The sequence below is a fragment of the Eublepharis macularius genome, chromosome 1 (genome assembly GCF_028583425.1).
Source record: "Eublepharis macularius isolate TG4126 chromosome 1, MPM_Emac_v1.0, whole genome shotgun sequence".
Taxonomy (NCBI): Eukaryota; Metazoa; Chordata; class Lepidosauria; order Squamata; family Eublepharidae; genus Eublepharis; species Eublepharis macularius.
The window spans coordinates 29038543-29062473 of NC_072790.1; the positions used below are offsets into that span (position 1 = coordinate 29038543).

The 23931-nt window shown below is 45.0% G+C and overlaps 1 protein-coding gene across 2 annotated transcripts in view; it reads right to left on the minus strand.

Moving 5' to 3' along the window:
• Positions 1-23931, minus strand: part of KMO (kynurenine 3-monooxygenase) — a 32226-nt gene that overhangs the window by 5074 nt on the left and 3221 nt on the right. The window contains exons 2-12 of one of the 2 annotated variants that reach the window (XM_054994576.1): positions 23466-23594; positions 19310-19379; positions 18061-18158; positions 15107-15196; positions 13652-13700; positions 10783-10870; positions 8794-8959; positions 8315-8386; positions 3989-4110; positions 3301-3448; positions 506-563 (exon numbers count right to left, since the gene is read on the minus strand). In XM_054994576.1, the coding sequence (XP_054850551.1) occupies positions 506-563; positions 3301-3448; positions 3989-4110; positions 8315-8386; positions 8794-8959; positions 10783-10870; positions 13652-13700; positions 15107-15196; positions 18061-18158; positions 19310-19379; positions 23466-23582 (1078 nt within the window). In that variant the 5' untranslated portion in view covers positions 23583-23594. The remainder of the gene's footprint in view (positions 1-505; positions 564-3300; positions 3449-3988; positions 4111-8314; positions 8387-8793; positions 8960-10782; positions 10871-13651; positions 13701-15106; positions 15197-18060; positions 18159-19309; positions 19380-23465; positions 23595-23931) is intronic. The other variant, XM_054994586.1, reaches the window with a different exon arrangement.

Genomic DNA, 23931 nt, shown 5'->3' on the forward strand with positions numbered 1-23931 from the left:
AGTGATCCACCACCTGTCAGAGGCCCGATCCTGGCCGGTTTGGCCGCAATCCAGGCCGAAACGGGCCCAAAATGGCCGAGAGTCAGGTGCTCTCCTGCGCGTCCCCCCTCAAAATGAGCCCTGCTGCCATGTGGAAACAGTGTTGGGGTAGTAATTTCCCCACTTTCGCTGCTCTGTGTGAAGCATTCTGTGCAAAAATGGGAATACAATTCCCCCCATTCTCCCGGGTGGGGAGAGGCACAGGAGCCCTTCTTCCCTACATGGCAACGTTTTGAGAGCATTTGGGCTCTCTATTTTTTTTAAAGCAATTTGCAGCAGCCGTTGTGTGGCTGCGGGAACCGAGTTGAGTCCAGAGAACTTGGACCCAACTCTTGGAAATCTGAAGTCTACTTTGGCTCTCCATCTTAGAGACAATCACTCTTATGAGCAGCGGTTTCAATGAGTGACCCTAAAGACTGCAAAGGCTTACAATGTCATCTTTCCCGACATATAGATATATACTCACTGAGATTATTTTGAAACTGGTCCATTAACTCATCAAAAACTAGACAGTCTTCAAATCCCTGTAACAAAGGAAAATCGTTAGCTTAGGATATTAAATTCTAATTCATGGAACCTCTGAAGTGCACGGAAAGTAATTAATCCTCTATCTAAATCATATGTGAAACGTTCATCCGAACAGTTTTTATATTTCCAGCAATAGAGAAACATTTAAAGTTCCCTTGACGGTCTTTTCTGGTTTCTCTGTCCTTGATAGCCATGCAGAATAATTGCTTCTTACTACAAGTAATCATTATAAAGTGTATTATGAGTTATGACTGGGTCTCCTCTTAGTTTTTGTGTCTCACTACAAACCCACCTAATATTCTCAGCCTTTTTTTTGCAAAGCACTGAAAAAATTCCTTGGAAAAAGAATCTTTGGAATTAGTGAATTACTTTTTAATAAAAGCTTTTATTCAATCAATATTATAGATTGTCTGCTGTAACAGCAAAATGTTTCACTCAAAATAAAAGAAAATAGTAAAATGATATATAGCACATATGCAAGAAAATGTTAGAACTTTCTTCCTGACATAAGAGAGCTTTGAAAGGTGGAGTGGTAGTGGTGGAAAGTGCTGTCAAGTCACAAGTGACTTAGAGCGGTCCTATTGGGAAAGGTGTAGATGCATTCAAACAGCTAATTCTCAAAGTAGTACCATCCAGTATAGATACATTATAACGTCTCTGTATATGAGACTTCTTACATGAGAACGCTCAAGTGTGGCGAGATGCCACACAATTTCAATTTCACTTCTCCGCAGAGCTGGCAAAGATCGCTCCTCAGAGGGTTTGTTAATTTCATCTTCGCCTCCCTGAAGGCTCTGTCAATTTCACATCCCATTCTGATTCGTTTTCGTTTTCGTGGCCATGTCGGACGCTCCTCTCGGCAGGTCCGGGAAGAAGCGGCCGAGCCGCCTGGCCGGGCAGCTGATCTGCAAAGGTTAGCCCCCAGACTCTCAGGGAGGGAGTCTGAGTCTGGGGCGCGGCGGGAAGAGCCCTCTGACAGATCGAGGCAGGGGGTAAATTGCCCGTTTGTCCCTATGGAGGCCGGCAGACGAGCGCGGCACCTAGTGTGCTGCCGGGCCATGGAAAACGGCAAGGAACAGGATTAGGCGAAAGCCTGCAAGTAAGCGAATCCCTTCTGTTACTACAAGCGTATGTGAGGAGTGGTGGGGTCTGAAGGTTAGAAGACTCGGATTTTTCCCCCCTTGCAGAGTCTCGGAAGACTGGCGGTCCCCCCCCCCTAAAATGGCAGCGAAAAAGCAGAGTCCTGCTCTTGGCAAGTCAGTTATGGTGGCCTTGCAGAGGGGTGAGACGCTTGAGGAACTGGTGAAAAGAGCGGTTATGGAAGCCATAAAACCCTTTGTTGACAAGCTAAATGAAACAGATCAAAGGGTGGGCTTAATTGAAAGCGATGTGAAAGCCATTAAAGAAACAGCGGGGGGGGGGGGCAGAGAAGTCTGCCCGGGAAAGTGCGTCACTTATGAGAGCAACGAACAGGGAGCTAAAGTTGGTGGAAAACCAGCTGATCGGACTGCAAGTGGAGCAAACACAGACCATTTTGCGTCTCCAGAATGTTAAAGAGGAGGAAAACGAGGATTTGTGGGATCTCGCCTCGGAACTTTTAGCAACACCCGCGAGGGCAACTAAAGAAGAAGTGAAAAGCGCCATTTTGGGAGTCCGTCGGGCATCTTCAAAATATGCAATGAAGTGGCAGCTGCCTCGTGAGATTGTTATTGAGTTTTCATCTAGGAGGGTCCGGAACAGTATCCTATATAATTCATACAATGCGGAGTTGGACTTGCTGGGAAATAAAGTCAAGATATTGAAGGACGTTCCATTTTTAGTTCGGAAGAGAAGATTTAAGTACAAGAAGTTGGCAGCTCTTTTGAGGGAACGTGACATAAAGTACAAATGGCTACTCCCCGAAGGAATCGGGTTTAGTTATAAAGATCAAGCTTACAAGATTAATTCGGAAGATCAGCTGAGGGATTTTGTGGATAAAAATCCAGAATTTGGACCAGACACCAAGCAAAAAGAAGAGGATCCGAAGCCTGAAGGGAGGGGGGAGGTAACGAGCGCTGCGGCGGTAGCTGCTCAGAGAGAACTGCGTCCGAGGCCCAGGGGAGGGAAAAAGATTTAATTTGAACTGTAATTTGTAATTTGTATGATCAACCACTCCGTCACTACTTTATTAAGCTATTTTTTTATTATGGCAGTATGAAGGGAAAGCATTGAAGTGTAGTGTTTAGTGTTTGTAGGTTACCTTCCCCTTTTTTCCACCCCCCCTTCCCCTTCTCTTTTTTCTCCCTTCTTCTCCTTCCCTTGTGCTATTGTAGTCTTTTGTAGTTACTGTTATTGTAGTTTTGTATGTTAGATATTGAAAAATAAAAAAACTTTTAAAAAAAATTTCACATCCCATTCTGGGAGGAGAAGAGGAAATTAACAAGCCCTCTGTGGAGCCATCTTTGCCAGTCCTGTGGAGAAGTGAAATTGACAGAGCCTTTGGCTCTGTCTTTTTAAACTACACTTCCTGGCTAACACTGCATCTCTCTACACTTGAATGGTCTCATGTAAGAAGTCTCATGCAGAGAGACTCGAAGCTTCTGAGGATGTGTTTTGTTGTAACTGATTAGTTCTACCTAGGTTTACTTACTTAGATCTTTTATAATTAAAACAAATGTATTTCTTTTCAAAAATTCCCAATGAGAAAACTATAGAGAGATGCTTAGGAACTGCAGTGTTGACTCTTCCACTCACAGCATTCATGCCTTGCCCATAGAAGGGGACGACTGCATGCGCAGCATCTCCCATCAGCACACAGCAAGAGTCCATATGGTAGGTTGAGCACTTCACAGATACCATGGCTTGGGCTGGTAGTAAAAAATAATCTTGCATCAGTGCCTCCCTGGAATAAAAACAGCATATAGCTGATCAGATGCAAAAATCATACAAGGACAAGGATTTCCGATACAGTATTCTGGGCCACAAGCTGTGGAGGCTGCAATTTCATTGCTCTCTACACAGTCAATTTCACCTCTCTACAGGAGGGCAGTTTTAAAGTTTCCACACTGTTTATAGTAGCGCGAGACTCACGGAAGGCTGCCGGAAGGCTGCCGGCTTCCTCGCGCGATTTTTGACACCATCTGTTTACAAAACACCACAAACGATGACCACTATGTGATCAAGTGGAGTGCAAGTGAACAGGGAGGAATACACTTGAGTCTGTTCACTTGCCGTTCAAGTGTCATTTGTCACTTGTAGCTTGGCTCTAATAGAGGTGGTTTACCGTTGCCTGCCTCCCCAACCGTGGTCTTCATTGGAGGTCTCTCATCTCATTTACATTCATTATGCTCAGTAGAAAAGGAAGTCCTGTCATCTACAATATTCCCTTGATAATTTGCTGCACTGTGTTGATTCAGAACATAAACGGCAATGCACAACTTACTTTCCGATTAGAGGAATGGAATCTGGAAAGTACATTTTGAAGAAATCCAGCACTTGGTCTCCTGTTGTGAGCTTTTCGAAGTCCTCAAAAGGCATGAAGAGAGTACACGTGAACGTCTTGTCCTACAGATGAAAAAGAAACAATAAAACCAGAACATGAAAGGAATTAAATCACTGGCCAATCCATGGCCAACTAAGTTTCATGAAACTTAAAGAAATTCCTCGCATTGTTATATTAAACGAACATTTTTGAAGCAACCCTCCCCCCCTTAAGACCTACATAATACAATTTGGGAAGTTCCTAGTTACGCTACAGTTGTGCTAGCTGTTGTGGAAATTGTTGCTCTGCAACCGGGGACTAGTCCACCACTTGCTTGGGTTTGCCTCTTACCATAGGCATGTAAAGAGTGCAACCTCACTTGATTCGGTTTCGTTTTCTCAGCCATGCCGGACGCTCCTCTCGGCTGGTCCGGGAGGAAACGACCGGGCACCCTGACCGGGCGGCTGATCCGCAAGGATTAGCCCCCAGGACTCCCAGGGAGGGAGCCAGGGTCCGGGACGCGGCGGGAAGAACTCCCCGAAATCAATGCGGGGGGGAATTGCCCGTTTGTCCCTATGGAGGCCGGCAGATGTGCGCGGCGCCTCGAGTGCTGCCGGGCAACGAGAAACGGCAAGTAAAAGAAACAGGCGGAAGCCTGTAAACAAGCGAATCCCTTCTGTTCTACAAGCGTTTGTGAAGGAGAGGTTGATCTGAAGAAGACTCGCTCTTCCCCTTCGTTGAGTTCCAGAATTTTGTTGGCGCCCCCCCCCCCCCAAAATGGCAGCAAAGAAGCAAAGTCCCGCTCTCGGTAAGTCAATCTCGGCTACCTTGCAGAAGGGGGAGTCGCTCGAAGAGTTGGTGCGCAGGGCGGTGGTGGAAGCTATAAAACCCTTTGTTGACAAGCTGAACGAAACTGATCAAAGGGTGGGCTTAATTGAAAGCGAGGTGAAAACCATTAAGGCAGCAGCGGGGGGGGGCAGAAAAGTCTGCTCTGGAAAGTGCGTCACTTGTGAAGGCTACAAAAAAGGAGCTGAAGTTGGTGGAGAACCAGCTGATCGGGCTACAGGTGGAACGAACGCAGACAATTTTGCGTCTCCAAAACGTGAAAGAGGAGGAAAATGAGGATCTGTGGGATTTGGTCTCGGAACTACTGGCGATACCCGCGAGGACAACTAAAGAGGACAACTAAAGGTTAAAAGCGCCATTTTGGAGGTCCGTCGGGCTTCTTCAAAATATGCAACAAAGCGACAGTTGCCTCGTGAGATCATTATTGACTTTTCATCTAAAAAGATTCGGGACACCATCCTATATAACTCATACAATGCGGATTTGGACTTTATGGGTTTGAAAGTCAAGATTTTGAAGGACGTTCCATTTCTAGTCCGGAAACGGCGTTTTAAATATAAAAAGTTTGCAGCTCTTCTGAGGGACCATGGAATAAAGTACAAATGGTTATTCCCGGAAGGAATATGGTTCAGATATAAAGATCAGGCCTATAAGATATTATCAGAAGATCAACTAAAGGATTTTGAGAATAAAAACCCAGAACTCTGCTGCACCAAGAACGAAGAAAAGGAGGAGCCGGAGGGGGGGGAGGAGGAGGAGAGCATCGCAACAGCAGTTGCACAGAGAGAATTGCGTCCGGGACCTAGAAGGGGGAGGAAAGTTTAATCAGAATTTGAAATGTTTATTCTCTGTATGATTAACCACTCCATCATTATTCTATGGAGCTATTTTTGTATTATGACAGTATGAAGGGAAACATTGAAGTGTAGTGTTTAGTGTTTGTAGTTCATTCCCCCCCCCCTTTTCTTTTTCCACCCCCCTTTTGTCCCTTCCCTCTCCCCTTTCCTTGTGATAGTCTGGTGTAGTGTTTTGTAGTTATGAAAAATAAAAAAATTTATAAAAAAAAGAGTGCAACCTCACTTGATCTTTCCCTAGTACTAAACTGATGTCTCTGCTGAGAATAATGTGTCAGCAGCAAGAAGGTCTTTAAGCAAAACTGGAAGTCTTTATTCATAAAGGCAAAACAAAACAAAAAACAGTTGGGCAAGGCACCAGATATGGGCCCAGCTCACTGATCACTAGAGCACTATAGAGATAGATACAGAATACAAGTTAGCATGCAAGATACAACAATATTATAAGATAACTACAGAAAAAAAACCCTTCCCTCCCCCCATTCCAGAGCTCTGGGACCACTCCGTTGCACAACCACAAGCTCAAGCTGGCCTTTGTGTGTTGGCAAGTGAGGGGTCCCGAGTTCTTGTTTCGTCCCTCTTTTATAGGGAAATATCAAAGACTTGCTTCATTAACATCTTAATTAATCACATTGTTTTTGTTCTTGAAAGACAGTTCCGTTGAGGGTCTTTCATGTAAACACAAGTCTACACATCTTTTACCTCTGTGCTAGACTGCATCTTTGATATGTATTTGACTACATTGTAAATTACATAGGAATGTTCACACTTCACTGACTGAGGGTTTTAGATACCTTGTCTTCCTAAAGATAAGCGGTTTGTTGTTTACTCTTTTGGTGATTTATATGTAGAAGGCCAGAGGACCCTTAAAAAGGTCTCAAACAACTAACTTTTATGGCCTTATCTGTTTCCTGCCGAGGGTGAGACCTTCCCAGGAGATGCAACTTTATTCTGCAGCGGGCGAGGGAGGGTCTTTGGAAGATTTCTTTTTCCCAAACTATAGTTGGTTCCCTATTTCTAACATGAGCCAAAGAGGCCTGGTTCCGACCCACTAACAAATTCTGCCAACACTAGCATCATCTACTTTTATCATCTAGGGTTGTAAACCAGTTTCAAGCATTCTTAGATTTGTTTATACCTAGTTTTAGGCTGCGCTTTGCCACCGTGATTGCTTTGATTGCCCTATTGAGAAGGATGAACAAGGATAGATGGAACCGGACCTTGTTCCTCCTCGATAGTCTCAACAGCTTTTGGTTCCATCCACCATGACCTCCTTCTGAAACATCTCTCAGAATTAGGGGCTGAGGGGAATTGCTTAGCAGTGATTCTGCTCCTTTTAGGAGGAAGACTCCAGAAGGTGATTTGGGGTGATCGCTCCTCAATCCCCTTGGAGTTTATCTGTGCGGTCCCACAGAAGGCTTACCTATGTTCTTTAACATCTATGTGAGACTGCTGGGGAAAGCAGCCTAGAGACATTGAGTACAATGTCATCAGTCGTATTTCTGCTTTTCATTGTCTCCTGGTGAGGCTATCAAAGTCCTGAAATGTATGAGAGTGAATAAAGCTCAGGCTATAAAAAAAATGGAAGAGGGGAGGGTGGGAGGCATGAATGATCAGAAGGAATGGGAGTGGATTTTCTTAGATGGGACCACGGTCTCCTTGAAGGATCAAGTTTGCAGTTTAGGGAGTGAGCCTGCGCCCCTCACTACTCCTAGATTCCAAGACAGTGACAGTAGCCCGGATACCTTTTTTGAGCTTTGTCTGATTTTCCACAGTCCCGTAGAAGAGCAAGACCTACCCTGGCATCATCTTTCTGCATCATCATGAGACACTGCCTGCAAGTAGACTAGCAGTGACATTCCTGGTTGTTGTTGTTTTCCAGATTCTAAACATGACAACAGGTACACGAGCCCCGTTGGAGGCAAACCAAGCTCTGCCCACATCAGGGCTGCTGGAGTGCTTCTGGGATAACGTAGTTAATAGAAACCATACATTGTTTGAAAGACTCTCTGGTCTATCATGAAATTATCACCAAATGTCTGGTGTACAAAGAGAAAGAGAAGAAGACCCTACGGGGGCAGCAAGGGTTAGTCAGATAGGAACATGAGGTCAGAACTTCTCTTTCTATTAATCCAGAGGAGTTAGCCGTGTAGTAGCAAAATAGTAAAGAGTCTAGTAGCACCTTTAAGACTAACCAACTTTATTGTAGCACAAGCTTTTGAGAACCACAGTTGCATCTGACGAAGAGAGCTGTGGCTCTCGAAAGCTTATGCTACAATAAAGTTGGTTAGTCTTAAAGGTGCTGCTGGACTCTTTACTATCTTTCTATTTAAGTGTCATTTCCTTATCTTGTTTCCAGATTGGCACTCTCAGGGCAATATTCTGCTTCATCTCAAAACCACTCTCTCTCAGTCAGCTAGATAGATAGAAGTCTATCTCTATCTCTCCGCTTTACTATCCAGTATGTTAGTTCCTAAATAAACTTTCTTTACTCTTTAATCAGTTTGTGTCACTATTGCTGTGTAGATACTCTGCAAACACATTCAAGTTAAAACACATCTTATTGAGGCGTTACTCTCATTCATACCAGGTTGGGTAGCGCGATCATCATGAATGTGTTCCTGGGCCATATGTGAAGAAAATTCGGTTCCATTGCGAACTGAATGGAGACAAAAAGAGAAAAGTTAGAAAGGAACAGGGCTTTTTTTCTGGGAACAGAGGTGGTAGAACTCAGTGAGTTGCCCTCAGAGAAAATGGTCACATGGCTGGTGGCCCCGCCCCCTGATCTCCAGACAGAGGGGAGTTGAGATTGCCCTCCATGCTGCCGAGCGGCACGGAGGGCAATCTCAACTCCCCTCTGTCTGGAGATCAGGGGGCGGGGCCACCAGCCATGTGACCATTTTCAAGTGGTTCTGGAACTCCGTTCCACCACGTTCCCCCTGAAAAAAAAGCCCTGGAAAGGAAATAACAAAAAACAATAAATGTAAGGAAGTCAAGCCTGTTGACCCATGAACTGGAAGCAGAAGAAAGCAGAGACCACTGAGGGAACTTGTTACAACTACTTACCTCTCCATCCTTTGGTGGAATTGTCAGTTCCATGTATCCATGAGGAATATACATTTGACTGTAATTGAATCGTGTTTGCCTCATGAACTGCTTCCTAACTGTGGAAAAGGCTCCATCACAACCCACAATTAGGTCACAAGTGACCTCTTTTGCTATAAGGTCTGACCTTAAAAAAATAGAAACAGAAATATCATTGACTTTTTTATTTGGATATTTGTTACTTCAACCCTCCAGTACACCCAGGGCTTTTTTTCAGCTGGAACGCAGTGGAATGGAGTTCCGGCACCTCTTGAAAATGGTCACGTGGCTGGTGGCCCTGCCCCCCGATCTCCAGACAAAGGGGAGTTTAGATTGCCCTCCACTCCATGTGGCGTGGAGGGCAATCTAAACTCCCCTCTGTCTGGAGATCAGGGGGTGGGGCCACCAGCCACATTACCATTTTTGCCGAGGGTGATTTAAACTTTAAAAAACTTCCCCCTTGTTCCAGCTGACCCAAAGTGACGTCATTGTGCAGCCCTGGGAATGTGCACACACTTTGTGAACACACATGTGGTAGTACCAGGGGCACTACCTCCCACCAAGAGTTGCCCCCTGTGCTGGCAACCCACTGAGTTCCACCCCCTCTTTTCCCAGAAAAAAAATCCCTGTCAGTACCAATAACTAAAACTACCTTGTTTTAGTGAATATTACTCATTTTCAGTGTTGTTTGAACGTGAATATGCTTGGACCTCCCTTTGTAAAATTATATTTTAAAGAATTAAAGATTTGCCTTACAGTGCAATCCCAAGCAGAGTTGAAATCAATGGGCTTAGACTGGAGTAACTTTGCTTAGGATCGCACTGTTAGTTTTGAAGTTTGAACTTCATTTTATCAAGATCTGGTTAACATACAAAATAGATACTGAAAATCTGGGATTCGGGGAAAGGGATTCGGGGAAGGGGAAGAGGAGGTCTCTCGTTCCAAAAATGAAACAACAATTTTGAGGGTCAAAAATGGCCTCCTGCAACACCAACATTTCTTAAGGATCCCTGAAATAGTTTTTTTAAAATACAAATAAATGACTCATACAATCTATGCTCAAGGCCGAACAGGGAGGCGCCAGGAGTGCCATTTGGTTAAAGTGGGCCTCAGATGTATATACTTGTTAATTGTTTGGCACTTCATACTTTTGCAATCTGTTTTTGAGTGCATCATATGTCACCGTTTATTATTTTTATTATTGTTCGTGGCCCAGATCTCCTTGAGACGGCCTGCCTTACACTGTCAATAGGCAATAGGATTGGATGATGCATCCACTAATTCACAGTAATTTAGAATACTGTCCACTTGTTTCTAATGTTTCTGCACATCAATATACATGTCTCACTTTGAGGCCTCAGGTCCAGAATCATTTGTTCCCATTTTATTATGATGAAATTACACTGTATCTGCTGAAGAACACCTGATACCTGCTGAAGACAGATAGTGCTGCTCAGGGCTTTTTTTCTGGGAAAAGAGGTGGTGGGACTCAATGAGTTGCCCTCGGAGAAAATGGTCACATGGCTGGTGGCCCCGCCCCCTGATCTCCAGACAGAGGGGAGTTTAGATTGCCCTCCGCGCCGCTGGAGCGGCCCGGAGGACAATCTAAATTCCCCTCAGTCTGGAGATCAGGGGGCGGGGCCACCAGCCATGTGACCATTTTCAAAAGGTGCTGGAACTCCCTTCCACCGCATTCCAGCTGAAAAAAAAACCCTGGTGCTGCTCAATATAAACAATTTTGTTATCAGCAGAATAAAATGATAGCTACTAAACATCACTCGTTGGTGTCGCTGGCAAAAGAAGACTTCCCTTTGCCTTTAAGTTTCCTTCTGTTTGCCATTCCCTACTGAAAAAGTGAATGATAGGCCAGAGTAATTGCAGACTGCCCAAGATAACTGGGTAAAGTCAACTGCTTTCTTTGGATTCCTATTAAATATTAGACTGCCCAGGATGGCCCATGCGATCAATTACCCTGTAAAGGTCAATGTCCTCGATTCTAAATCACAGCGTAGTAGTTTGTGTTCAAAGTACAGTTTAGCATTGGGATATTTCTCCACAGCTGTAGAAAGGAGGGAAAAATAAGTATATTGCATTAACACATATTCAGGCTGCTGCTGTTTCATCAAATTATATTTTCCCTAGAGTTATTTGTCTGGTGAAGTTTTTGCAACCGTAACCCCTTCTGCAAGGGGTTAAGCTAGGGTTGGCAGGCCACCTCAATCTCCTGTCAGGGGACAGAGGCCTGGCACTTACCTTTGTGGAGAGGGGTGTGTGTGAGCGCAGACCGCGTGCGCCCCCACAGGCACAATGACGCCGCGTGGCCGGACGCTGCAGAATGCACCCAAAACGGGCCATTCTGCTGCAGATCAAGCCCAGTTTTGAGGCACTGCAGGGTGCAGGAGCGTTCCTGCATTCTGCAGCGCCTCAAAACAGGCCTGACCCGTGGCAGAACAGGCCTGTTTTGGGAGCTGCAAAGCGCAGGAGTGTTCCTGCCCTCTGCAGCGCCTCAAAAACGGGCCTGATCCGCACCAAAACAGACCCATTTTGGGGTGCTGCAGAGCGACAGCTGCTGAAAACGGGTCTGGTTTGCCATGGATTGGGCCCGTTTTGAGCACTGCAGAGCGCAGGAGTGCTCCTGCACTCTGCAGCAGCCCCGATCTGGGCCAAAACGGGCCTGATCCCGGTGGCTGCGGTGCACGGGAGTGCACTGCGCCACGGGGGAGCACACAATGAAGGTGCATGCTCCCCCCCGCTGCTCAGGTAAGTGGGGGTGGGGTGTGGGGAGCGGGAGCGGGATATCCCCCACCCCCACTGGGGTTCTGGGATCCCTAGGTTAAGCCAATTAAGCCAAGCAGCCAATTTCACTGGTTGTTCCCATGCTGCAGCGTTTTTTTGTGACCAGTTTCATCCGATTTGCTGCCACGAGTAGTCACTTTAGCTACTATTCAGCTTTTTTGCAGCTTTCTTCAGAGCACTTATACCCTGATTTTAAAAAAAAATCTGTTTTTCAGTTGGCTATTTCACTGTGCAGGCTCTTCAATCTGTTTTAGTGTTCCGCTCTCTTCTGCCTCCATCCCACCCTCTGCCAGCCCACTTCATTGTGATTAGCCACTGCTATCTATTCAGCCACTCCCTCTCCCCACCTTTCTGTTCCTCTCCCTCCCCTCTTCCCTCTCCCACTCATTTTTAATTTTTTTTAAATCCCGCGTACGATCACATTACTGGAAGAAAACAGGGAAGATTTGGAAGGACTACTGATGAAAGTTAAAGGAGAAAGCACCAAGGCAGGATTGCAGCTGAACATCAAGAAGACAAAAGTAATGACTACTGAGGAATTTAACAGTTTTAAAGTTGTCAATGAGGACACTGAAACAGTTCAGGATTTTCTATTCCCTAGCTCAATCATCAACCAAAAGGGAGACTGCAACCAAGAAACCAAGCTCGCAGCTTGGTGGAATGTTGGACAAGTGACAGTTGAAAAGTCCATTGGACAGCAGTCAGAGAGCGAAGCTGCGAGACCAGGATGCCTACATTTCCCATCAAAACTTGAGGGAAGCAGACAAGTGTCCAATCTGTGCCTTTTGTCACTTGTGGTTCTGCTCTGAGACTTAGAAGAGCAGCTGTGAGGGAACTAGAAAAGATCCGTAAAGATAAAGATGTCTCTCTGGGGACCAGATCAAGATAATCCAGAGTATAGTATTCCCTGTTACTATGTATGGATGTGAAAGGTAGATAACGAAGAAAGCCGACAGGAAGAAAATGGAATAATTTGAAACAGTGCTGGAGGAGAGTTTTGCAGATACTATGGATGGCCAAAAAGACCAATAAGTTGGTTCTAGATGAAATCAAGCCTGAATTTTCCCTAGAAGCTAAAATGATGAGACTAAGGCTATCATACTTTGGCCGTATCATGAGAAGACAAGACTCTCTGGAAAAGTCAATAATGCTAGGAAAAATGGAAAAGAGATGGCTTGACTCAATAAAGGAAGCCACGTCCTCCAGTTTGCAGGATCTGAGCAAGTCTGTTAACAATAAGATGTTTTGGAGGTCTTTCATTCATAGGGTCACCATAGGTCAGAGACAACCTGACAGCACATAACACACATGTCAGTAATTTAGCCAGCTCTGAAAGCCATGCAACTCCATCAATATCAAAATGTCATAATAGGTTTAGGCAAAATGGGTAATATGACTCCCTTTTTCACATCCTAGATATGCAGCTTGCTCAGTCTCAGTAACTTTACATGCTTGGTTAGTGCTACTTTCAAAGCACAAAGCTTCAGTGTATCCAAGCTTAATGAGAATATAAGCTTAGTGGTTATGGGGTCGGGTTGCAAATCAGCACTCTGCAAGTTTGAATCCCACTTCTGATTTGAGCTCAGCAGGAGGCCTTGGGTAAGCCACTCCTCTCAGCCTCAGTTTCCTAGCTGTATTGTGGGGATAATAACAACACTGACTTTGTTCACTGCTCTGAGTGGAGCACTCTGGCTAGAACAGCATTATATAAGCATAGATGTCGTTGATGTTATTCTCATAGCAGGGACAGAATCTTCTTGCATATTTTATCCCAATTACCTTAAAGACAGAGGTAATAAGCTGAGCTGATAATGGTTTCCAAGGTCTCTTGTTTTCAGGGCAGCAAATGCAGATTCTAACTCCATCCACCACACACAAAATGTCACTTCAGTCTTCCCCATAATTTTAAGCAGCAGATAGCAGCGCTGCCACCAAATTCTGTCATAGCTCATCCATATTTTACTGTTGCTAGTGTCTCAAACATTAGATTCTTCTAAATCTGACAAAGTGAAAAAGGACCAAGAATAGAGAAAGTCACACCTACCAGTTAGCAGTTCCTTGTTTAAATTTGCTCTGTCGACAGAGAGAATATACTGCAAGAAAAAAAATAGACCCAATATATATTGGTATGTGTTTTACATGTGTATAAACAATCCAGTGAAGTCAAACTTGTTCTCTACATTCCCAAGCATCCCAGTTATAGGAGACCACTTTAGCATTCTGTGAAACAGCTGCAGGCAATCAGGGCTCAAATACATGACAGCCTAAGACGTGTTCGGTCATGGTTGTGCGCCTGGAATTGCCGTCAGACGTACATTGGAAGAACTCACCTTAAACTGCACTTGTTTGCATGATGATGCAAGGGAATGCTGTGGGGTGGGGGGAGGGGGAGAAGGAGGTTCTGGTTTTCCTCCTGCCCCATTTTTGCCTGCAGAAACACAGCATGAGGAGGAGGGCTTTTTGCCCTTTCCTCTGGCTCCATGTGCTCAAGGAGCCTATGAGTCTCTCTACATGATATGCCTCGATGCGTGTTTGTAAAGTGTAGGGAGATGCAATGTTAGCCAGGAAGTGTAGTTTAAAAAGACAGAGCTGGCGGAGATCGCTCCTTAGAGGGTTTGTTAATTTCATCCTCGCCTCCCCGAAGGTTCTTTCAATTTCACCTCTCCGGTCTAAAACTGTGTAGGATCACGCAACCAGAGGGCAGTGGGGAATGGAAATGGGCTGGAGTTGCCTTTCAGAGCCGGGCTTGGACCTGGAGAGGTTATAATGGGCTGAAGTTTCCTTTCTGGCATTTCACAGCCCTTTCACACAGCTCCAGCGTACAGTAAAACCTTTGCCTTGCCCCCAGCTGTGTCTTTTTAAACTACCCTTCCTGGTGAACATTGCATCTCCCTACACATGTTCACGTGTCAGCTGTCTCTTGTAGAAAGACTCTTTGTCAGGCATATCGTGTATTTCAGTCATCAGCTGGCTCCTGGCCACCTGTTGCCCTCTAGGCTGCAGCCTACCAGGAACATTCCAGGTGAGTTAAAGGGCCAATCTGCCCAGGCACACCAGTAAACTATTTTATTTTTATATATGTTATTTATAGCCCACTTTTCTCACTGAGACTCAGAGCCAAACTACAAGTGATGCCTTACACAGGTTGGACACTAGTCGGCTTCCCTCAAGTTTTGATGGGAAATGTAGGCGCCCTGGTTTTACAGCTTGGCTCTCCATTACAGCTGCAAGACCAGGATGCCTACATTTCCCATCAGAACTTGAGGGAAGCCGACTAGTATCCAACCTGTGTAAGACGTCACTTGTAGTTTGGCTCTATGCGGATTACAAATGCATACTGCACCTTACTCACGGGCCCCTGCGATACATGCAACTTCTCTCCATACAATCTGTTCTTCATAGTGACAGGCTCCTAGCTATTTGCATAAGAAGAGCTGGACATAATATATGAAAAGCAGCACTAAAGGTTATATGAACCCGCAGCCGAAATCCCAGATACCTGGCTCTTCGTCCCATAAGGAATTGAATACCGTTTTCCTGAAAGTGTGTGGATCCTTCTTGCTCTCATAGGAATGCCTTTAGACACAATCTGAAATCCGATAGACAGAATGTTTTTTTTCCTTTTAACATGAATATCCTAAGCAACTTCTTTATCAGGCAGGAACAAATTTTGCATGATAAAAAGCAAAAAGGAAGAGTTCTTACAGTTTCAAAACGTAATTTTGTAACTTATGGACTGATTGCACTTTAACACACTTCAGCCATCCTTTCATATTCACATGCTATTCATTGGTGCATTGTTGCATTCCCCATCACATCTAGAACTCACCCTTCACCTATTGCACACCCAACAAGGCATGTAGAAAAAGAGACACCCTGGGGTATTTAGAATCCTCTATTGACCCTAGTGTCAACACTAGTCAAATATCCTGAGGCAGGGACATCAGCAGAGAAAAGCATAACGTGGTTCAACATGCCCGAGGTCCCAGATTCAAAACACCCCTGAGACTACAAGATAAGCCTAGACTCAACCCAAGCATAGCTGAGGTATTGCATTACTGGAGATCATGAGACACTCATTAGTCACCCTGGACCCCCGTCATTTCGCTTGGTATCATCCCATGCAGTCATCCCTCCCTTGCATTCTGCAAAAGGACAATCAGAGTGGTATTGTCTTTAGAGTATCAGACTAGGATCTGGAAGACCCAGGTTTGAATCCCCACTCTGTCATGAAGCTCACCTAGTAACGCTCTCTTAGTTTAACCTATCTCAAAGGATATAATGGAGGCGGGGAGAAGCCGATATGCCGCTCTGAGCACTTTGATGGATGGGCAGGATAAAAATTTACTAAATAAATAATAAGTAAAAGATCATGCGGATTGCATGGTTTCTATCACACCAGCAGCAACTAGGGAAGTTGTTAAGCATGGAGGAGCCTGACCATCCTCTTGCTGGCACACGTGTGGGTAGACAGTGGAGGCTCTTCTTCAAGCCCCTCTCAATGTGAGTTCCATGCAAAGTTCAGTCTTGAGTGGAGAGTGGGCAAAGATCCCTTTTAGACCAAAAAGCAGAAATCCAAAGGAGTTAGCTGTGTTAGTCTGTAGTTGCAAAATAGTAAAAGAGTTCAGTAGCACCTTTAAGACTAACCAACTTTATTGTAGCATACGCTTGCGAGAACCACAGCTCTCTTCATCAGACGCATCGTCTGATGGATCTGATGAAGAGAGCTGTGGTTCTCGAAAGCTTATGCTATAATAAAGTTGGTTAGTCTAAAAGGTGCTACGGGACCCTTTACTACAAAGCAGAGATACAGCTGTGAACCATTCCGGCATCAAGAATGAAGTTCTTTTATTTTATTAAATTTTATTAAGAAGTTTTGAGAACCAAAATATAAAAACTAACAAGAAAAAGGAAAAAAAAGAAAAAGATCAAAATGCAAAGCTGAAGAGAAAAGAAAAAAATATAAAATATAAAGAAGTGACTTACGATTTTTCTCTGTGACAAACACAAGTAAATCACAAGCTTAACACTTATTATACAATTACAAAAAGATATAAAATATAAAGAAGTATAAAGAAGTGACTTATGATTTTTCTCTACGACAAAAACAAGTAAAATCACAAGCTTAACACCTATTATATAATTACAAAAAGAAGGCTCACCTTTTCATATTATCCAATTCCAACCCCCCTTAATAATCAAATCCACAAATCACCATTTCATACAAAAGTCTATAAAGGGTTTTCAGTTAGTAATAAATGTAGATCATGTCTTTTCTCTAATCAAAGAAGTAAGTTTACCCATCTCTGCAAGTTCAATTATCTTCACCAACCATTCCTCTGTTGTGGGTAGTGCCGAACTTCTCCATTTTTGTGCATATAATCAGGGCTTTTGTTCTGGGAAAAGAGGTGGTGGAACTCAGTGGGTTGCCCTCGGAGAAAATGGTCACATGGCTGGTGGCCCCGCCCCCTGATCTCCAGACAGAGGGGAGTTGAGATTGCCCTCCGTGCCACATGGTGCAGAGGGCCATCTAAACTCCCCTCTGTCTGGAGATCAGGGGGTGGGGCCACCAGCCATGTGACCATTTTCAAGAGGTACCGGAACTCCATTCCCCCATGGTTCCAGCTGAAAAAAAGCCCTGGATATAATAATCTTGCTGCTGTTGTCTTATATAAAAATAAAATTCCATCATTTTTTCTAGTTGTCTGCCTCTGGTTTCATTTGAACATTCGTCTTTAAAATTTTCTGGATTAACTTTTGGCTTTAATACATGTCAAGAATTTCTAAAGGCCATCAGATAAATGGAGACTCTTGGTCCCACTATCCTAGTGTTGTCTGTTCTGAATGACAGCAGCCTTGCAAGGGCTCAGGCAGAGGTCTTTCCCAACCCTGCTACCTTTTAACCAGAAATTACAGGGAGTTGATCTGGGAATTAAAGGGAAGGGGCTGTGGCTCAATGTGGATCAATCCCGACGATCTTCAGTTAGAAGGATCAGGTGCCGTGGAACTCTGCCTGAGACCCTGAAGAGCTGCTGCCAGTTTGTGTAGACAATACTTTGACAGGCCAATGATGTGAATCAGTATAAAGCAGCTGAATGCAAATCTTCTTCATGCCAAATCTGTGTTCTGCCACTCAGCTATGGCCCCTCTCAATTCGATGTTGTTAACAGAAGGTTGAATCTAGAACAAATTCTATTAACTGGATTGCATAATCTTCTTCTTGCTATTTAAATCACTGTTGTAAAATACCTGCTCATGCTCTTCCTTGAAAACTTCCAAGGAAAGAAAGGACATAACCTTCCTAAGAAGCATACAGCATTGCTTGAACTGCACTTGTCCCTCCTAGCAAAAATTCCATCACACTATCTCCTTAGAATTCTTGGTATCTTTTAACTAGCTAGTGGTCCAATACTACTCGACATGAAAAATCATTCAGGTCAAGGGCAAACTCACCTGATCTTCCATTCCAACAGCCTTGAGGGCCTGCCGCCCCCTGTGAGACAGAGCCAAATTAATGCTTCTGCCACGAGACAGACTGGATATACGAATATCTGAAAAGAAAGGAAAGTCGACTCCATAATATGACATCTTTTTTTATGGCACTGAAGGATCCCTTTTTTACATTCAGCTAAAAACACAACTGAACTGGTGGTTCCACACATTACTCAATATAGCTCTGTATTCTCCTTTTATAATCCACCTTTTGTACTTAGATTCAAGGCGGATTACACAGTGCAATTGGAATACAATATAATCAGCAGCTAGGACATTCATTGAGCAAAGTACAATAATGAACAACAGTTAGGACATTCAGTGGAACTGATACAATAAGGTATGGTACCAGAAAAGTTTAAAACAAGCATAAAGCTGAGCTCAGAGATGAAATCTTTCTGAAACAATGCACAACTAATTCACATGGCATGTTTAGCAAAGTGGAAACTCCCTAGTAGGCGTACATCTAAATCAGCAGACAGTACCCAGTAACGTAGTGTATTGTCCTTGGCTATTTTCACACATCTTACTGGCTGTGGAACGTCGCGCAAAGTTCCTGAAACGACAGCATCTTCCTGGAGCGATTTCGTGTGAGAACTGGAGTTATGATGGGAAATTGCACCAGGAAGAAGCTGTTGTTCTGGGAGCTTTGCGCGATCACGTAGTGCAAGATCACGTAGTGATCGAGCGGCGTGCAAGTGGAGCGCAAGGGAACAGGGAGGAATACATGTGAGTCTGTTCACTTGGCACTCCAGTGTAACTCATCACTTCTAGCTTGGCCCTCAGCCTAACCTACCTCATGGAGTTGTTATGAATATAAATGGAGGAAAGGAGAATTATGTAAGCCACCTTGTGTCCCTCTTGGGGAGAAAGGTGGGAAATAAATAAAGTAAATAAAAATAATTTTAAACTTGTTAAGGATAGTGAGGTAGGTACTACACCAGCCTCACAGAGGAGGGCATTCTAAAGGTGTGGCACCACCATGGAAAAATGTCTTAATAGAAAAAATATTAATGCAACATATACACACATATAGGCAATTTCTGCCAAGAGTCAATACACGTGCTTAGGTTAGGATAAAATGAAGGTGAGACAAATGATGTAAGCCTTTTGGGGTCCCTTTTGGGGAAGAAGGTGGGGTATAAATTAAGGAAATGTATAGGGTTTTAATTTATATTCTAAGACTGCTAATGTTATCAAGATAACATACCTTGCCTGGCTTCATAAATTTCCACAGGGAACCCCTTTTTTGCAAAGAAACAACCGTTTAAAGCACCCACCTGCAACAAAAAACATCAGCATTATTTAATTTAATGTAATAATTTAAGATGTTTTAAAATTGCTTTTCTCTGAAAGACACGGCGACTAACGATAGCTAAAAACAATGCCAACTGTAAAACAAATAGCACAGTAAAAGTAACCAAAAACGCATTCAGGACTATTGGCTTCACTCTTATGCCTTGCACAACTTGTAAGCATCCCCTACACTCATCTCTCTCAGGGAGCTGTAGCTTGTAGGGTAATTGAGGATTATCCCATTTAAGGCATCAAGTCCTTTAAATTGAGATTTAAATTACCAAAAAAAGAGATCACTTTAAATAATTATTATGAATCGAAAAGTCCGTATATTATACAGATTCTTCTTTTGTAAAATTGCACATTAACTGCTCCTATTTTTGGAAAAGAGGTGATTTAGCATGTATGGACATGGTGGGGTTCGGCAGGGCTGGATCAAGGGGGGCAGGGGGGGTAGTCTGCCCCCGGCGCCACCAGGGAGGGGGCGCCAGGAGCAGCTGCCAGCTGCCGGGAGCACGCGGGCGGCAGCGCAGGCAGCCTCACAGCCTCCCACGCTGCCTTTCGCCTGCCCCGCAGGACAGGGGGGCCGGCTTGCCGCGTGCCCCCTGTCCCGCAGGGCAGGCAAAAGGCAGAGCAGCCGCCCACGCCATTCGTCTGCCTCACAGGACAGGCGAATGGCGCAGGCGGCCTTGCAGCCCCCTGCGCTGCCTTTTGCCTTCCCTGCGGGACAGGGCGCGTGCAGCAAGCTGGCCGCCCCGTCCTGCAGGGCAGGCAAAAGGCAGCGCGTGGGGCTGCGAGGCCACCCACGCCATTCGCCTGTCCTGTGAGGAAGACGAATGGCGAGGGTGGCTTCCCAGCCCCGCATGCTGCCTCTGCCACTCCGCGCCTGCATGATGATGTCACTGAAATGACATCATCACACAGTGCGCACGCAAGCAATCAGACTAGGGTTTCCCTGGGCGCCGGCAACCATAGATCCGGCCCTGGGGTTGAGGGGGGGATGGACATTATTTTTTCCCTTTGCACTGCAACCGGATTCTCTTTGTCTGAACGAGAAGTTTCTCTCTGATTCTTTCTCTTTCTGTGCCTTTGTTCTCTCTCTTCTCAAGACTGCTGTGCATAACTCTCCTGTGCAAGCTGGTGTAACCCCCATGAGCTAATTGGTTTAGCCCAGTAGGGTGGAGTCAGGGTCTGGAGCTGAGCAGCTGAGAAGGCTGGTTGAAGGGGAGCTTGATAAAATTTTATGCTCTCTTATCATCTTGAATAAGGTAATTGGAAACATGTTGTGTGCGAACAATAGTGAGTAAAAGTGGTGTATGTGTGTTATAAACAGGGCTTTTTTTCAGCAGGAACGCGGTGGAATGGAGTTCCAGCATCTCTTAAAAATGGTCACATGGCCGGTGGCCCCGCCCCCTGATCTCCAGACAGAGGGGAATCTAAACTCCCCTGTGTCTGGAGATCAGGGGGCGGGCCACCGGCCATGTGACCATTTTCGCCGAGGGCGATTTAAACTTTAAAAATCTCCCCCTTGTTCCAGCTGACCCAAAGTGACACCATTGTGCGGTCCTGAGTTCTACCACCTCTTTTCCCAGAAAAAAAGCCCTGGTTATAAACCATTCTGAGTGGGCATTAAATTGTCCTGAAGGGCAGTATATAAATCAAATGTTGTTGTTATTCTTTAGTTTAGTATTCTTACTGGAATCATATTATTATTGCATGGCTGTAATTTCCAAGCTGAAGACAGAAACCTGGGTTCTAGTTTGTTCCATAACCAAAGGACCATAGCAAAGGACTCTAGCATTTGGTGGGACCTGAAAAGTTGGACTTGGCTGACCTTGAAAAGACAACCAATTATTTGGCTGAATTTAAAGACATTGGCCACAAATTTCTGTTCTTTGTTGTACCTATGAGTTTGGTTTAAAAAGGTTATATTGTTCTGATTGTCAAAAGGTTTGGTTTAAAGATTTTTTTTAAACTTATATTTGTGTTGCACGTTTGGTTCCTAAATTAGCCCCATAGAACCCATACCAAAAAAGGTTATATTTACAAGAGGCATGCCCATACACCTACAAGGCTTCCCAGATGCCCGTCAGTGGCAGGCAATCTCCTGAGGGTTTGTCCCGTTGCCTGCCAATTGCTGGTGATCAGAGGGAGGTGGCAAGCCGCCCTGGAGATTGCCTACCCTTAGCAGGCAACCCAGGAAAGCGTGCACTAGGTGCGCTCCCAGTAGGGTGCAATGATGTCACTTCCTGAAGTGAAGTAATTGCGCTGGCCACAGGAGTGCTCCCACATTTCACTGTGGCCAATTTTGTCCCCAAATGGGCCAGAATTAGCCTAGCACAAAGCATGGGAGCATACCCATGGCTAGCACGATGTCACTTCCAGGCAGTGATGTCATCACACAAGCGCCAAGAGCGCATGAAGAACACAAACAACGCTCATGGTAAGTGCCAGGTCGCTCCTCCTCCTGCTGGAAGAGTATAGGGGTCTGGCAACCATAACTCCCATTCATATGCAGCTTGATTAGCTGGCCATTTGTAATAGAGAATAGGCTTATTTAGGTCAGGTTTCTATGTTTCTTCTGCTACTACAAAAATGCAGGTGAATGTGAATCCATTTCAATAAAAGTACATTTTATCTGTTGCAATATACTGGCTTGAAGAGTGTTTCACCACATGTAATTCCACACTTTCCTGACTGTGTAACTTTGCTTTGTTAAATAACAAATAGCCCCAATACTTATAATCGAAGGTGTTGGGTTTAGTTAAGGATGGCTGGACCACTCAGACAGCCCTTCCTTTCTGTATTAACAGAGTGCTCCTCCTGAGCTTCAGCGCAGCAATGTGGCCTAAATAATATTTACCATACTACCTTACAAATTGCATGCAGAGAGCCTCTCCCTTGTGTTAAATAGACAAGAATGGTCTATTTATTTATAGAAGTACATTAACTTTAGTGGAGAGAAAAAGTAACTAACTAATCTAGCTAACTAGGATGGCTTCAGATTGATAACAGGCCATTTGCTTAATTTGTCCCAGGAAATACCATTCTGCTTCTCCTGATGCATGCAGGGAAAAGAGGAAGGAAGAAGATGGAAAGAAGGAAGGAAGTTCCCTTTGCATTCTACCAATCAGAGAAAGTGAGTGATAGTAGAGTAGGCAGGAAGGAGACTGATACTAGCCTATCTATCTAGGGTTGCCAGGCCCCCTCAAGTTCCCAGCGGGGGATCGGGGCCTGGCTCTTACCGCTGGCCTGCTGGGGTGTGTGCGCACACAACGCTCCTGCAAAGCGTGATGACGTCACTTCCAGGAAGTGATGTCATCACACTGCACATGACTCTCCCCCTCCAGCGTGCCCACACTCCACAGGGGCTCGCATTGGGGGCTGCTGTGGAGCACAGGAACGCTCCTGCACTCCACAGCTGCCCAAAACACGTCCATGGATCGGGCCCATTTTGAGCCACTGGGGAGCACAGGAGTGCTCCTGCGCGCTGCAGTGTCCCAAACCACGCCAAAACGGGCCCAATCTGCAGCCGTTTTGGCATAGATCAGGCCTGTTTTGGGATGCTGCGGCGCGCAGGAGCACTCCCGCGCTCCGCAGCAGCTTAAAATGGGTCCAATCCATGCCAAAATGGGGCTGTTTTGGGATGCTGTGGCACGCAGCACTCCGTAGTGGCTCAAAATGGGCCCGATCTGTGGGAGCGCGCAGCTCCGCAGGGGAGCGTGCATGGAGGGTGCGTGCCAGGGTGCATGCCCCCCCCGCTGGCCAGGTAAGTGGGGGTGGGGGTGAGGGCGGGGGATCCCCCGCCCCCACCGGAGGTCTGGCACCCCTATATCTATCTATCTGTCTAACTCTATGGTTCTTGTCTTCTTTCTGTTGTTGTTTGTAGTCTTGAACGTCTGAGTCAGAGACATTGCCAGTCCCTTTTTCTAACAGTAAGTGCATATAAATTTAACACTGAGTAGAATCTTTATTCAATTTGAGAGAGCACAATATAACTGGAAGGCTTGGATCCACCCCAAAGTGTCCATGAACAAATGGGATTATTCTCTTTGCAGAATGTGACTTACCTGTCTCTCCCCCGCTGCCAGTGCACAATGCCCCTTGAAATGCTGTTTCTGTGGAGGGCACCCCCAGGAACAGTATGAGGGGAGACTTGGAGGTCTTTTGCAGCAGGAAGAAATCATCTAACACCCTCCCTGCATGCATGGAAATTCTGTTGAGGATCCACGCAAATATTTTTACTGTATTTCATTAAAATACGTGACTGTCCCCCAGTAAATAATCTCAGCCAGAAGCAAGGACGAGTAGTAGGTACTGTTTGTTCTCCATGAAACTAAAGCTGGAGGTCCATATTCTTTGACTGGAAGAACAGGCAGAATCATAAACATTTATAATGGGAATACTGAGCCACTTGCAGGTCAGGTAATTCCCTGAAAAACATTAGTTGTGCCTCCTGGTTAAATCAAATCAAATCTTTATTAAAAATGGTCCTTGACCAGCATAAAATATTACAGCATATATTTTAACTCCCAC